The following is a 14,587-nucleotide window of genomic DNA, read 5'->3' on the forward strand; positions in this document are numbered from 1 at the left end:
GATGATGAAGCCGACGTTGACGAGATCGTGGGAGTAGACGTTGATGAAGCTGTGGATGATGAGGAGGCAGTGGATGATGAGGATACAGTAGTGGATGACATGGTTGATGTAGAGCTCATTGAAGTCGAAGACGAGATGCTCGTCGATGGAGACACACTTGTCGTTGGGGATGTAGAAGAGGACGAAAAAGTGCTTTCAGACGTCACCGTCGATGTCGGCATCATATAAGTATAATCCATTGTCGCATTTAGCTCGTTATCGACGATGCTGAAAGATGCGTCGTTGCGAAATTGCGATGACGCTGCTGAGCTTTCAAAAGAGGCACTGCAGAAAATAAAAAGTCTCTTCAAAGTGAATAAGGCAGCAGCTTATATAATCACGAGAAACCTGCCTCCGAACTGCATTATTGCAATGATAATCTGCGATTTACTATGATCAGACATCAATCGAGAGTCAGTAGCTAACTTTACTAAAAAAAAAAAATGATCATAATAATAGATAAATAATTAAATAAAAACAAAATATATGTGTATTTGCAAGGTATATGACGCAGGGTCAAGGATTGAAATCAGAAAACACGTAATTCAACACCATGTTCAATTTGGCTTTAACATTAATGAAATGCAGTGAAATCAGACGAACAAAATGGTATATCAACAGTTTCATAATGAGCCCATACCGTGTAATAGTATGAGAAACTGTAATTACAATTAGTGTACTTCTGAGGCATAATTATGTGGTTATCATGGTTATGCCCATTTTAGCCTGTGCGCCATATTTTCCCCTTTGACCCTTATATCAACCTGTGAAACAGTGGTTTGATGTTTCGAGATAAATTGAAAAAAACAAAAACAAAACTCGTTTTCGGTTTTCGAAATTCTACAAAGGAATGTGTTAGTGGCGCTTCATTGATCAGTTGTTGATCCCAGGATTAAAAAAAATCATAAGGATATTCTTTTTTTTTTTAACCCGAGTGTATGGATAGCGAAACTTTAGCAATTCTGTTTGCTTGAATAAACTCGTCGGATAAACGTGAACACAGGTTACCAAGTGCCACACCCAGCTTTCATTCACTCGAGTTATGTACGCAACGTGTACGGCGAGTCTTCTCCAGCATGCCAAACAAGGTTTGATATAAATTAACACCTTAAAAAGCGATAATGTCTGGTAAACTTCTTGGCCATACAAAATATTCGGCCTTTGCATCTCCAGATGCAAATAACGCTCTGAAGTATCCCTTTCCTTTCCATCGATGTTGTACACAGATTAGCCAGGTAAAACGTGATGGTTGAAACTCCGATTTGACCACCGAATTGGTTAGGACCTTACGTGAACGGATATAAATTTAAATTATAACTCTAATTTAACCCTGATAAAACCAGAGGCTTATGACGCGCCTATAGGCCACCGATTGTGACCGGCAAGATCCAAATCTTGTTTAATATTAACATAGAAAAATAAAAAGCGCGCAAAAGTTAATTCTAGAGCTATATTTACATTCAATCTACTCTCTTTTCACAATGTAAACTTACACAAAGCATATTCGAGCCTAGATCTCGATATTAGAGAACTGAAATGCCTGCAATTCTTCACAGCCCTTCAGCTTCATATTATTGTTACTTTTACTAGTCTAGAGGTCTCGGCCCCCTAGAGCTTATTAGTTTACGTTTCCCCTTGAACGAGAAAAATGGAGGAACCCATTGATTCGGCAAGAATTTATTATTTTTTTTTTTATGAGGGGGGGGGGGGAGGGGGAGGGCTGCGTTTAACTTACTTTTATCATGTTATCACAGAAAATTATCCACCTTTATTGTTGCGACCAACGTGAAGACATGGTTAGCCTTTACTTCCATTTCCTAAAGAGTAACATTCACCTGCAAAGACGACGGAGAATTTCATCGCTCTAAACTCAACAAGTTGAGTCATGTAACCTATCCTCGCACTCGTGCTGTAAAAAAAAGGAAAATGACAACAGCGCTGCAAAAAGTTGCTATCTTTTAGCATAACAGGATAGACAAACCCAGATATTCTCACCTTTTTCCCCTTTCTTGACAGCTTGAATTCGATTCGCCAAGAATAGCTTTGACAGGAAGAACTCTTTCTCAGACACACCACGCAACACCAACCAATATCAGTCTCGTCGCCTATCTCTCACTATGCCAATCAGGAGGTGACGCGACTCGAGCCTGGTTTAATCCTCATCGCGTCAGTATATTATAATGTATTCAAATGTATGGATATTTGCAATTTGAGCAGATGAATAGCGTAAGGCTGCGTTCACATAGAAGTATTCGCTATTCGCTATTCGCCATTCGCTATCGAGCACCGAGTACACCATCACCCGCACCGTCAACTCACCATCCCATGCAGTGAGGATTTCTTCCTCCTAGTCCTACATCCAGCAAATCTTATTAACAATTTCTAAACTGCATCAGAATGTCAGTCTACATGCCTATTTTTGCTAAAGGGCAATCCAGACCAAAATTGTCATTATTTCATAAACGAGAGACGTATACGCTGCAAGAAAATCGAACAAGCTCGATTCCCACTTTGCTATACTATTCGCAGCTATTCGGTACTTTCGAATAGTGCCCTCTTATTTGAACCGGTGTGAGGAAATCCTATCGTTCGATTCAAGCTTTTCGCGTGCCCCTCGAAAACGAGCCCCGAATACCCGAATAGTATACTTCTATGTGAACGCAGCCTAATGATTCCTGGGGCATGACAACATGCAAATGCATCAATGATTTACCAGGAAGGTTTTTCCCACCGACGGTCATGAATGCATGATATGTGAAGAGTCATGAGTGTATACCAAAATCACCGAAATAGTTACATAACTGTGATACTGATAAGGCCACTCCATCCCCCCCCCCCCCAAAAAAAAAAAAAAAAAATTACAGGCCGCCAACCTCACCTACCAACAACTAGCTGATAAATGAATGCCATGACGTAATCAGATATACGTGCACTTTTGCATATTGTTATTTTATCCCAGGTGAAAAAAAAAAACACAGAGAAATGCGAGCTGTTGTTCATGCCTGACATGGATGAAGCATTCAGATTTGAATTAATTGTATCATTAATACATGCATACTAAGGCTTTGACGTGCGGGAGGATGTCTTGTAAAAGACGTCGTGAATGTCTTCTACAGAAATGTTGCTGATAACTTTAATTCTGGATGATTTGCTTTGTTTGCTAGCATAATTTTCTATCTCAGTCTATATGGAGGGGAACTGAGCAAGGAGAGGGTCGTAGGGGTGGTGTATGCCTCTCCTATTCGAGGGAGCTTTTGCATTAAAGTAGAATTCAAATTCAAGGATCTGGTGCCCACTTTTTGGTGGAATATTTGGAAAATTATCAATCCCCAAAGTGTAGCCGTAATCAATGCATGTAGGGGAGGATGATATTGCATTGTACGTTTTGTTGTCCTTGAACTTGTATCGACAATAAAAATGTGATATCGGAAATCATTTGATACGAGGAAGTCTTTGTTTACAATTTAACATTGAAATAATAATGGGGGGGGGGGGGGGGCAACTGCTCCCATTATACACCCTCCATGATCGACGCCCCTGCATAACATACGATGGATCTTTTTTGTATTTTTAGAATTGAAATGAAGATATCTCGAATGTTTATATATATATATATATATATATATATATATATATATATATTTGGAAAATTGTCAATTCCAAAAGTGCAAAAATTATTCTGTGGAGAGGAACCAAGCGGGGAAAGTTTTAAGTGAAGATATCCCCTCTCACACGAGGGAACTTTTGCAATTTTTTGGAAACTGTAGTGATAGATCTGGTGCACTTTTTGATCAAATATACAGAAATCTGTCAATCTAAAAGTGCAATACGTTTATGGGAAAGGACTGAGCGCGGGAGAGTGTGGAAGGGGTATCACCCTTCAACGCAATGAAGAATTTGCACTTTCAGAATGAAGTTTAGTGATCCGGTAGCACACACTTTGGGTGAAGGCTGGTGGGCAGTTTGCTGTCAAAAAAAAGCTCGAAAAGTATTTTTTGTCCACATCTCGGGAATTATGCGAGGGGGGGGGGGCAAATGTCACCTCCCCTCCCCCCCCCCCCCCCCCCCCCCCCCCTCAAACGACGCCCCTGTTTGCACCAACCCGGTTGCACCAAAATCACATCCAGAGGCAAAATGCAAAAACTACCCCCTCTTCATGAGGCAAAATCAGTCATGTGATAGAAGTTGTGTGATCACCTGATACGTATAGCTTCTATCGCACTCATCACGTGACAGATGGCTTTTTGCTCTAGAGCTACTGTACTTCAACTTGTACACTTTTATGTACGACGAAACAATGAGATGTCTTCTTGTTACTGCGACCGGAGCTCAGCTACGTTCTGCTAGTTAGACGACATCTTGATAGCACTACTGGTTCGATCTCGAAGAAAGTTTCTAGAACAAGTATGTTCCAGCATCATCATTTCCTCTTCTTGCAAAAATGATGATTTCTCGAGTTTTTTAGGCCTTCGCGCGCGATCGCGATCGCGACTGCACTGATCAGCTCGTGTACGCCTCATCATAGTCATACTGCCCGGGGCGGGGGCACTAGCTGGCCACTGCATGCCCAGCCGGCCGGCAGCCCACCTCCAGTTATTGTCAGTCAGCCAGCTGCCAGCATCGCTTTATATAAGAGGATCGGGCAGATTACTACTTCCTCCTTGCCCTTGTGCAAATTTAGTGTAGATGGAACGAAGATCTAAATGCGAACTAGATCTACTTGTACAAAAACGTGTGACTGGGCGTGAGAGGAGCAGGAGGCCAGGAGAAAAAGACCATGCTAGGGGACAGTCAGAAAGCTGTGGTTTTCATTCTGACATGGGTAGCCTACGCTTCAACGTACCTGCTCCGCAAACCTTTAGGAGTGGTGAGTACGTTGGTGGTGTTTTACTGAATCATTTTTAGGAAAAAACACGTGCAAAAATCCCATAACAGCAACATTTGAATCAATTGATAGGTATGGAATCTGCAAGTTTCTTCTATTTTCAGTGGTTTGAAACAAAAAGGTCAGGGAGTGTAGTAATTTAAATTAATGGTAATTGGTCTCTATTTAACATGCATAAAAATTCTGCAGTCTACAAACCCTGGAACTTCCAGAAGTGTAAAATCATGTCTTTTAGTGATACATAATGTCAATGGAATGCCACGGGCAATGGTATACAGATAATGACATATTCTGGAATACATAACTTGCAAACAAGATAAAGCCACCAAAGTGTGGAGTGTGCCTTAGAACGTTAGAAGTAGTGATAATACACAAGACAGGTACTGCATAATATGCCACACAAATACATTGTAATTATGATATGTGTTTGTGTGTGTGTGTGTGTGTGTGTGTGTGTGTGTGTGTGTGTGTGTGTTTCTTGTTTTGTGTTATATATGTAGGTTTTTTTAATTGTTGTTATTTTGGTGTATTTTTGGCTATCCATGTTTGTTATTGTAGGTGAAGGCAGACCTAAGTGTGGACCTGTCTCTCACCAAGTCACAGCTTGGTTGGCTGGATACGGCGCTGCTGCTGCCCTATGCGACAGGCCAGGTATATTTGACATAATATGATGACCAATAAATTTTCCAATGATTGAATTTCTGTGTATGTGTTCCCCCACATAAAATGAAGGTACCAACAATCTTTCATGTGTTTGTTTTGTAATCAATACCCCAGTCAGTTAAATCAGGGAGGTGAGACAGGTTTTTGTCTCACTTCCCTGGTAGTCCAATTGCAAAGGTCTAAATTTCTTACCCCAAAAAAGTGTGTCATGGAACATGCTTTGTGTAGTTGTTTTAGATGGATTCTGCTTATTATGAGCAAGCTACAAGGGGACCAATGACTCTAAGTCTCCTCTTAAGTTCTAGGCAATGAGGAGATTGTGTTTTTCCCCAATGTTACAACCACCACTGCTTCCTGAGGACTTGAACCAAGAATCTCGCAATCTAGAGTCTGTCTGAGCTCCTATCCAATGAACCATTATGGCTCCAGTTGTAGCAAACCTATGAAGCCTATTTCAATATTTGTAATATGAAGGGGTTGTTTTGTAGAATCAAGACTTCAATGATCACTGCATTGAGGTTGAGTGGAAAAGAAAAATAATCGTTACTGAATCCTCTCCACCCCCTTTTTTCTTTGATTCTTGTCAGATTATCCTTGGGTCTGTCGGAGATAGATTCGGTGCTCAAAGAACTCTTGGATGTTGTCTTATCCTCTCAGCCTTATCAATGGTAAGTGACAGTCCTTCATGTACTGGAAGCTGACAGTGTGTGGTATGTGGGGATGTCAGAGACTTATCAGAAATGGATTGTCAATCTTTCAATGTCTTCGTGTAATGTCTTCACTGTAATCATTGAATTGCAATTATAGGGGAATGTGGCCACATTTGCTTATAACGTCGTGCGCATGGCAGATTGTCATTAGCGCGCTTCCCTGCGCCTGGCAGATTGTCGTTACAGTGTGGGAGTGCGCATGGCAGATTGTCGTTAGGGTGTGGGAGTGCGCATAGGGTTAACAACATTCTGCCATGCGCAAGGAAGTGCTCTAACAACAATCTGCCATGCGCACGGAAGCGCGCTAACGACAATCTGCCATGCGCACGACGATAAATGCAACTCTTTATGATTATTCTTATGCAGGGAAGAGAATATGATTTCTTGTTTTGTTTTGTTTTTTGCCTTTTTTTCTGTAATCTCTTGAATAATAAATGTTCATGCACATGAAATGTGTATTCTCTCATCATCAGAGCTGCTGTTACATCATTATGTAATTGTATTCCCTGGAAGAATCAACATCGCATAGATAAATATATTGCATGACGAAACTGCTTTTTTGTTGTTGTTGTTGTTGAAAGATAAGGCAGATAAATTGAATAAGAAAATCATTTTGTTTGCACTTTTTACATCATATTGTTGAAAGTTGAAAGGCAGAAGTTAAAAAGTTAAGATTTTAAGACAGTTTTCTTGTCTGTGAATGTACACTTGTGTGTTCTATGTGATGGAGAGTACTTAGTATTCTGTATTATGTGGGAAATGTCATGGAAAATTAAAACTTTTTCCAGGTTATACTCTTTTTGTTATATGCTTTCCAGGTCTGTTTTGGATACATACCAAGTTTCTACATGCTGTGCCTACATTTATTCATCAATGGTGCTGCTCAGGTAAAATGCACTTTGGAGCATGTATTAGATGGGGGGATATGTAATCGTACAAACAGGATGAGCATCACGTGACATTTGGTAATAGAAGAGATTATTGAACATGTTTTGACTAGTTGTGTGATATATTATCCCTTTGCACTAAGCCATGTTCCTTTGTTATTAAAACAGTTTTTGTTTTTGTTTTTCAATAGCAGACTTTGCAGCTTTCATTCTTCGACTTTTATATTTATCATTTTTATATCTCATATGCAGAAGTGATACCAAAATCATGTTTCAACCCTTTTCTGTCTTATGCAATCATTTCAGTATCATTTTTAAGCATTACCTCTTTCATATGTCAATTGTGAGAAATCATTTGTATTCAATAATCTGATGAAATGTGAACAGATTTGATTTGATAATTTTGATTTGGAAGTAAGTACTTTCTTTTGTTTGTCAGTTTCTGTATGTTAACATAGAAAATCTAATGTACATTACTTCCGCCCCTCTTGCATGTGATTCCCCCTTACTTTGGCAAATCATTTTATTGATTTGAAATTAAAGTCTTTGTATCAAGCTCAGTTCATTGAGCGTACCTCGCAATTCAAATTTTTGTCCCCCCCCCCCCAAAAAAAAAAAAAAAAAAAAAGATAGAGGAGAAAAATACAAAATATTACTGTTAATGTTACAATGTTAATGTGAATTTCCCTTAAAAGTGCTGAAAACCTGTTGGATGGAACATTTTGTGCATTCCCACTTCCAACAGTCACAGTGTATATTTTTATGATGACCGACTGGTATGTGTCAGAATAAAATTCATTATCTTACATCATTTTCCCAGTCCCAGGCCTGGCCTAGCTGCACCAAGATCCTGGGACAGTGTCTAAGACCAGGGGAAAGAGATAGTCTCTTTGGAATCTGGGGGACTTGCACTTTTGCTGGTGGCATCATGGGTACAGCTTTAGCAGTAAGTGATAAGTCAAATTCAAATCATGAGACCTTGTTGTTGTAGTTGTGGTTGCACCTTGTCAGAAATTTCTAGTGACTTTATCAGTTTTTCCCCATTTTATAGGCTTGTGAATGTTCAATATGTACACAGTCTTCTTTGCATTCTTTTTGCTACATGTATTTGCAAAATTTCAGGGAATGAATGTTGTAAGTTCATGATATCCAATTTGAAAGGGCTATCTAAGCTAAAATCAAACAGATGCCATGAACACAGTATTCCTATGTTCTAGCAAAGTGGGAGATTTCAACTACACAGTCTGAAGACAAAAGGGTTGAGTGTTCAAGCCCTACCACAGCACTTGAGTACATTGACCAACACACCTTGTCCTCAGCTATCCTCTCTTTCACAGATAAATAGATATGTGCGAGGTAGGAAACTGAATATTAATATTGTACTTAGATGTAGCTTGTTTGCCTCCATCAAGTGGCATATGTTTGTATCAAGCATATATTTTTTTTAATGCAAGAAAAGCCTGCTCTACGTGTCTTTCCACTCTTGCTGTAGGTATATGTACAGACAAACTATGGCTGGCAAATGGCTTTCTTTGTTCCATCTCTATTTGTGGTAAGATTGCCATCATGATTTGATCCTTTTTTTCATATAAAATTTTCATATATTTTTATATGATTATAACTGAAGCCTGGAATCTTTTATGATACAGACTGTAATTTGAAGTGTTTCTACCTTTGTTTATGGTGCTTTAAAAGGGCTTCAAGTTGTAATGTTCATATCTTATGTTAATGTAAATACACATGTATTTATATATGATTTTTCTTTCCAGATTGCATGATAGAATGTTTGCATCAGTTTTCATATGTTATACAGAGAAGGATGCCTACATGCACAAAGAGTAGTAGTTTACATTGTGCTTTGTACAATATCTTGCACATGCAGATAAGAACAAATAAATGAAGATAAAAATAAGATAAGATAAAATGAAGAGCCAGAGAAGATGGGAATATTTCCATGATTCTATCTTGTATGACCCCATGGGTGCATTGTCACCGACAGCAACTTCCCTCTCTTGATTCCTAGGGTGTGATTGGTGTCATCATCCTTGTGAGACTGAGGGAACCTCCATTGGGCCTTCCGGTTGCCGACCTGGCAGAGGGTGAGAGAAATGATACCACACCAGTCTTTTCTGAGTTATGTCTCCATTGTAGACGGGGAGGCAAGTGTGCAGCTATTACTGTACAAGTTGTTATTTTCATGAGGGTTTAATTTTGGCGAATATCGCAAATCACAGTTTGATTGGGAATTCAACAGCATGCGAAAACATCTATTAGTGCATAAACATTAACGTCAGCAAAAATAACATCTTGCAAAAATGTCTATGACCTCATTTGCGAAAATATTTGTACATGAAAATAATAGCATATACGGTACAATGCACACCTGTGAAATGTGAGTCTCAGGGTACTTGAATATTTGTGTAGCAAGTAGGAATGGAAACTACTCTCATCTGCTTTGCTGAAACAAGCTGTATGCTGCATGACATCAATTCTCTTGTCCTATTCTGCAACAGCTTTGAAGTAAATAGCAGTGATGATGAAAATGATGATAAGATATTGAAAATAACTCTAATGATGATGGAACAGTGATAAAAATGATAGTAATGACAATAATGATAACACTGATAGCACTTACTATATATTTCAGTGGCTTCCGTTATCAGAGTTAAACCTTATGGATATTATTAATATTTGAAACTGTCGGTAAACATGAACTAAAATAATTTATACTGTATGTTCTCTTTAATCTTATTCTTCGCAATGATATGGTGTATATGTGTGGATCCTTTTCTCTGTGATTTCTGAGTGGGTTTGCATCACCCATATATTACAGCCAAACTGAGTAGAGTCAACCCAGTGCATGAGAATGGCATGGCAAGTTACTGCTGGATGCATAGGTTACACAAACAGGATTAGCACAGGATTGATTCACCTTTCTCTTTGTATTCTACTTTTGGTGTGATTCTCAATATTCATAGAAGCATTACCAACTGGGTCACATGCTGGTACTGCGACTCACTCCAGCTCTCCAACCTGGACCCAGCTAGTACTTACTCCGTAGGTTTGTCTGAAATGCAGCTTACTTTCTGTTACCATTGCCAAAGAAGGAGGTTATGTTTTCCTCTGTGTTGGTTTGCTTGTTTGTTTGTGTGCTAAATAACTCATAAAGTTGTTTATGGATTTGAATGAAACTTGCCGGAAAAGTTGATAATGACAGAAGGAACTGATGATTAAATTTTTGTAGTGATCTAAAAATTGTGTGAATTTTAAAAGATTTTTGCTCTTTTGGCACATAGGTCAATGAACTTGGGAAATCAAGCTGTGCATGTCTGAGGTTTACATGTGCGCAGTAAATTGTGTGCTCTGCTTGGGTGAGGTGCCACCTAGCTGGAAGCTGATGACGTATACAAAAGGATTCTATATTGGGCGATTTTCAGCATGCATGATTAATAGGTGGAAATGAGCTGCTTGGCAGAGGTCTGTGCTGTTTGAGTGGTTTTCTAGTTTATTTCTTCACTCATTTGTGTGTATGTGTGTGTGTTATACACATAGGTTTCCTGGTTGTGGAGATAATGAACTTTCCTGAGCATACCTGTGACAGATAAAGGTGGGGAGGAGACAAAAGTCAGAGTGAGATTCGAAGACAAAGGACACTTGATATGTGTGTTGTCTGGGGTATTGAGGAGGGTACCATGATTTGAGATCATAGTTTCATTCAGATGAAATCAGTGTGGTTGACATGGTGGGGGCAGTGTAGCAGGAGACCAAAATGAGAGAACTTAGTGGTGGTGATTGGCATTTCATAACAAGTGACATCATGGCTTGTCCAAGTCTCCAAGATGGTTGATTTCATAAGTTACAATAATGACCTTTCTCATGCATCACATCCACTTCTGACACATGATTTACATTTGCTGTGGACATTGGTGTAGAGGTTTACTATAACTAGTGCAATGTTCAAACAAAGTGTGCTTGTCGTTTGAATATCAAATGAAATATGTGATCTGTCGTTAAAGTTTAAAGATGTTTTCACAATCCCTATTGAACATGTGTAAAATGTATTATATACCTCCCACGTAATTATTGTGCCAAATCCATAAGGTGCAGTTTTTGCTGATTTTTTTTTTTTTTTTTTTTTTTTTTTTTTTTTTTTTTTTTTTTTTTTTTTACGATGTACTATTATGAAAGACTTTGCTCAGCATATTATACCTGAAACAAGGACTTCAACTCGTCAGAAAGAGGCGCAGATACTATTAAACAAGCTAATGGCTGCCTCATTAATGTTCTACTTCTGACTCTGGGCATTTGGTTTGCACTGCCCCCAATATTTTAGGATGGTAAAGGAGGCCGCTCTTGCGACATTCTGTGTCAAAATTGTGAGGTACTGCATGTTCATGTGGCTTCCACTCTACCTACACCAAGAGGTGAGTTATTTACTGGTCTAATTTGTGTGTGGAAATATTTGACAACTCAGTACACATTCGTCATGAAATACAGATACATGCAATGATTGTTAATATTATTATGTATAAGAGTTGCTTGTACTGTTTGATTGTGAACTAGGAATATAGGAATTACCTCTATTCTTCATTTTTGAAAAAAAAAAAATATATATATACATCTGAGATGCATTCAGACTAGATATTTGTCAAACACAACTGAACTGACTGAAATATTATCCAAGGGAAAAGACATGTTATTCGACCTGTCATTAAGGAATAAATTGGTTATAGATTATCTGAAATGGGAACAGATATTGGGGGCTGCATTGGCATGCTGATGTGTGAAGTGTGATTTGTCCACAGTGTGATCTGCTCACAGGTATCTGTGTGCGGGTGCTGCCTGCCTTGTTCCCATGCATACATCACCATCATATTTTGTACTCAGGGAACTGAAAGGCAATATTTTGTTTATATGATTATTGAATTTTTATACTTTTTCTCTCACAAAATGTTGATGTTTGTTATTGATGAAGTCTTGACATGTTCAATTTTTGGCATCCGCAGCTGAGCTACAGCCGGGTAGAGGCAGGACTCTTCTCCACTATATTTGAGATTGGTGGAGTGTTTGGAAGTGCGTTGCTGGGATATATGATTACAAGGTAACGAGATGGCGGGGATGATGTATAGCGAGACCCCACTCCCATGTCAAATTTAACATGTGAGAGGACTAGAATCAAGCATAAGTGTGTAAAAGAAATGCACTTGACAAATGTTTTCTTTTCATCGTTTCCCAATTTGTTGTTTGTTTTTTATTTGCTTTCTTATTTTTGTTTCAACTTCATGTTTGTTTGTTTTATTTTAGTCAATTTAAAAGTCGAATGGATTTTTTTTCATTAATTCTTCTGAAGGCTTGTTACTGAAAAAAAAAATTGCAAAGTTTAATTCTGTTGAGATTTATCATAAAATATGAATCCTTTTATCAGTTAGATAGATTAATTGTCAAAGCTAAGACTGTTTGAATGTTTTCACTCTTTCGTTGAATGAATGAGATAATTTTAGATGTAAATGCTTATCTTGTGGTTTCTGAAACATGTGCATTTATTGGTAACACTTTGTATGTCATGTTAATCTCATCGCTAATTATGGATCTTTAAGATGGCTGTTCACTTGAAATCTTGCATAAAATCTAGGTACTTGCGAGACAAGACCTTCAAAGGTTTAAGCCTTGGAATCCTGTTGAGCGCACTGAGCTTCTTTGGGTTCTACATTACAACTCATCAAAGTGTGCTGTTGAATCAGTTCTTCATGGCACTGGCGGGAGCCTTCAGCTGCGGGGTGGACCCCATTCTGACGGGCTCCATCCCGGCCCATATTGGGGCCCTCGGGGGCATGGATGCCCAAGCCTCTGTGGCTGGTCTCATCAATGGTAGGAATGCAGTGTGTTCACACATTTATCAGATGGTATCCATATCCCATTCAAGGGAATAGTCGGCATGTAAGCATTCATGTTTGTTTGTTTGTTTGTTTTCCTATGAGTAAGTTTTTCCTCTTCATGTACCTGTTTCTGTTTATCAGAAGAAAAGAATTACATGTAATGATATTTGAGCCTTCCCTGAGCAAGTGTGCTGTATATGTCTGAGATATTTAGTTTAGTACATAAAAATATTTTTTTTAAATTTTGTTGTCTCTTTCCAAACATTTATGTCATAGTATGCTGTGGAAAATGAAAGATGAGACACTAGTGTATAAGTGGCTCAAAGACAAATGTAAATGCTGTCACAGACTAGTCCATAGAATTTTGTGTGATTTGTGTTCTTAAATTTACTGCATCAACACAAATGAAAGAAGCCTGCTTGTCGTGTTCACGTAACTTATGATATAATTGAGCTTCTTGTCATTTGTAGTCTCAAAACTTCATGGATCAGCAAGTTTTTAAATAAAGTTTTTTTTTTTTCTGCAGGCATATTTTTCGTCCATGTTGTTTTTCTTTTTATTCTATATTCCACTTCACAATCAAATCAGAAAAAAATTTGCTCTTGCTCAACCTATAATCTTCTGTGTGCCACATTTATACATATACATGTGAAATTTGTGCACATTAGACTCAATTAAACAGGAACGTTTGATAGTGAAACGGAGAGAACATAAGGTTTGTTCTGTCACCATGATTAAAAAAAATAGAAAAGGTTTCTATGAGAAATAAGATGCATGTTAAAGTGTGTTTCCTCAGATGTGTAGAATTTTCAGCAACACCTGTGTTTTTGGGCAAATGTAATTGTTGGAAAGATGTGAAAGTCTCAAAGCCATAATTTCCCACAGATACTTGCCCAAGTATTCTTGGGAATCATCCTCAATGGGGTAACATCTGTGTGCATGTGCTTTCTGTTTTTGCAGGAATAGGGACCCTTGGCACAGTGGCCGAGGGCCCTGTCATTGGTTTAGTGGCAGATCTTTTTGGCTGGGGAAGCATGATCTATCTGATGATTGGTTTATCTCTGCTGGCTGCCATGGCAACATTCAGAGGACACTTGATACAGATGCAGAGATGACATTGTCCGCATCACTGAACTCATCAAGACTTAACTGGACTAATCATCATGCTTCTTCCTTCATTTTTTTTTTAATGAAAAGTTGTAACACTCAAGAACATATTTTGAAAAACAAAGAATGTCGAAGCACTGCATAATGTATACTAATCATCTGTTTATCAGAATATTTGTTGGTCACACTCTATTGATAATTTTTCCTTGTAATATGTTCATAATTTGTACTTCGCAGTTTATTCTTGCTGTGAAATAACTTAGTCTAGGATTTGATTAACCTGTTGAGGATGGGCATATTTTGCTACAAGACACATTTCCAATAGACCCTTGCCCGAGTATACTCGGGACTCATCATCAACAGGTTAAGCATGTGCTTGTATTTTGGATCAAGTCAAGATTACAATTGTATTGACTTTGG

The 14,587-nt window shown here is 38.4% G+C and overlaps 1 protein-coding gene across 1 annotated transcript; it reads left to right on the forward strand.

The window, feature by feature from the left end:
• The first annotated feature begins 76 nt into the window (after positions 1-76).
• LOC139710439 (sugar phosphate exchanger 3-like) lies at positions 77-14,346 on the forward strand. The gene is made up of 13 exons (XM_071622354.1): positions 77-90; positions 4,831-4,906; positions 5,483-5,575; positions 6,175-6,255; positions 7,116-7,184; positions 8,005-8,130; positions 8,677-8,736; positions 9,208-9,283; positions 10,163-10,241; positions 11,518-11,608; positions 12,191-12,285; positions 12,817-13,052; positions 14,021-14,346. Exons 1-13 carry the CDS (start codon positions 77-79, stop codon positions 14,173-14,175), a joined length of 1,251 nt encoding a protein of 416 aa, XP_071478455.1. The 3' UTR covers positions 14,176-14,346.
• Positions 14,347-14,587: the final 241 nt, after the last annotated feature.

This window comes from Diadema antillarum, unplaced genomic scaffold (genome assembly GCF_040938485.1).
Source record: "Diadema antillarum isolate AM-2024a unplaced genomic scaffold, OU_Dant_1.0 seq00001533_RagTag, whole genome shotgun sequence".
NCBI lineage: Eukaryota > Metazoa > Echinodermata > Echinoidea > Diadematoida > Diadematidae > Diadema > Diadema antillarum.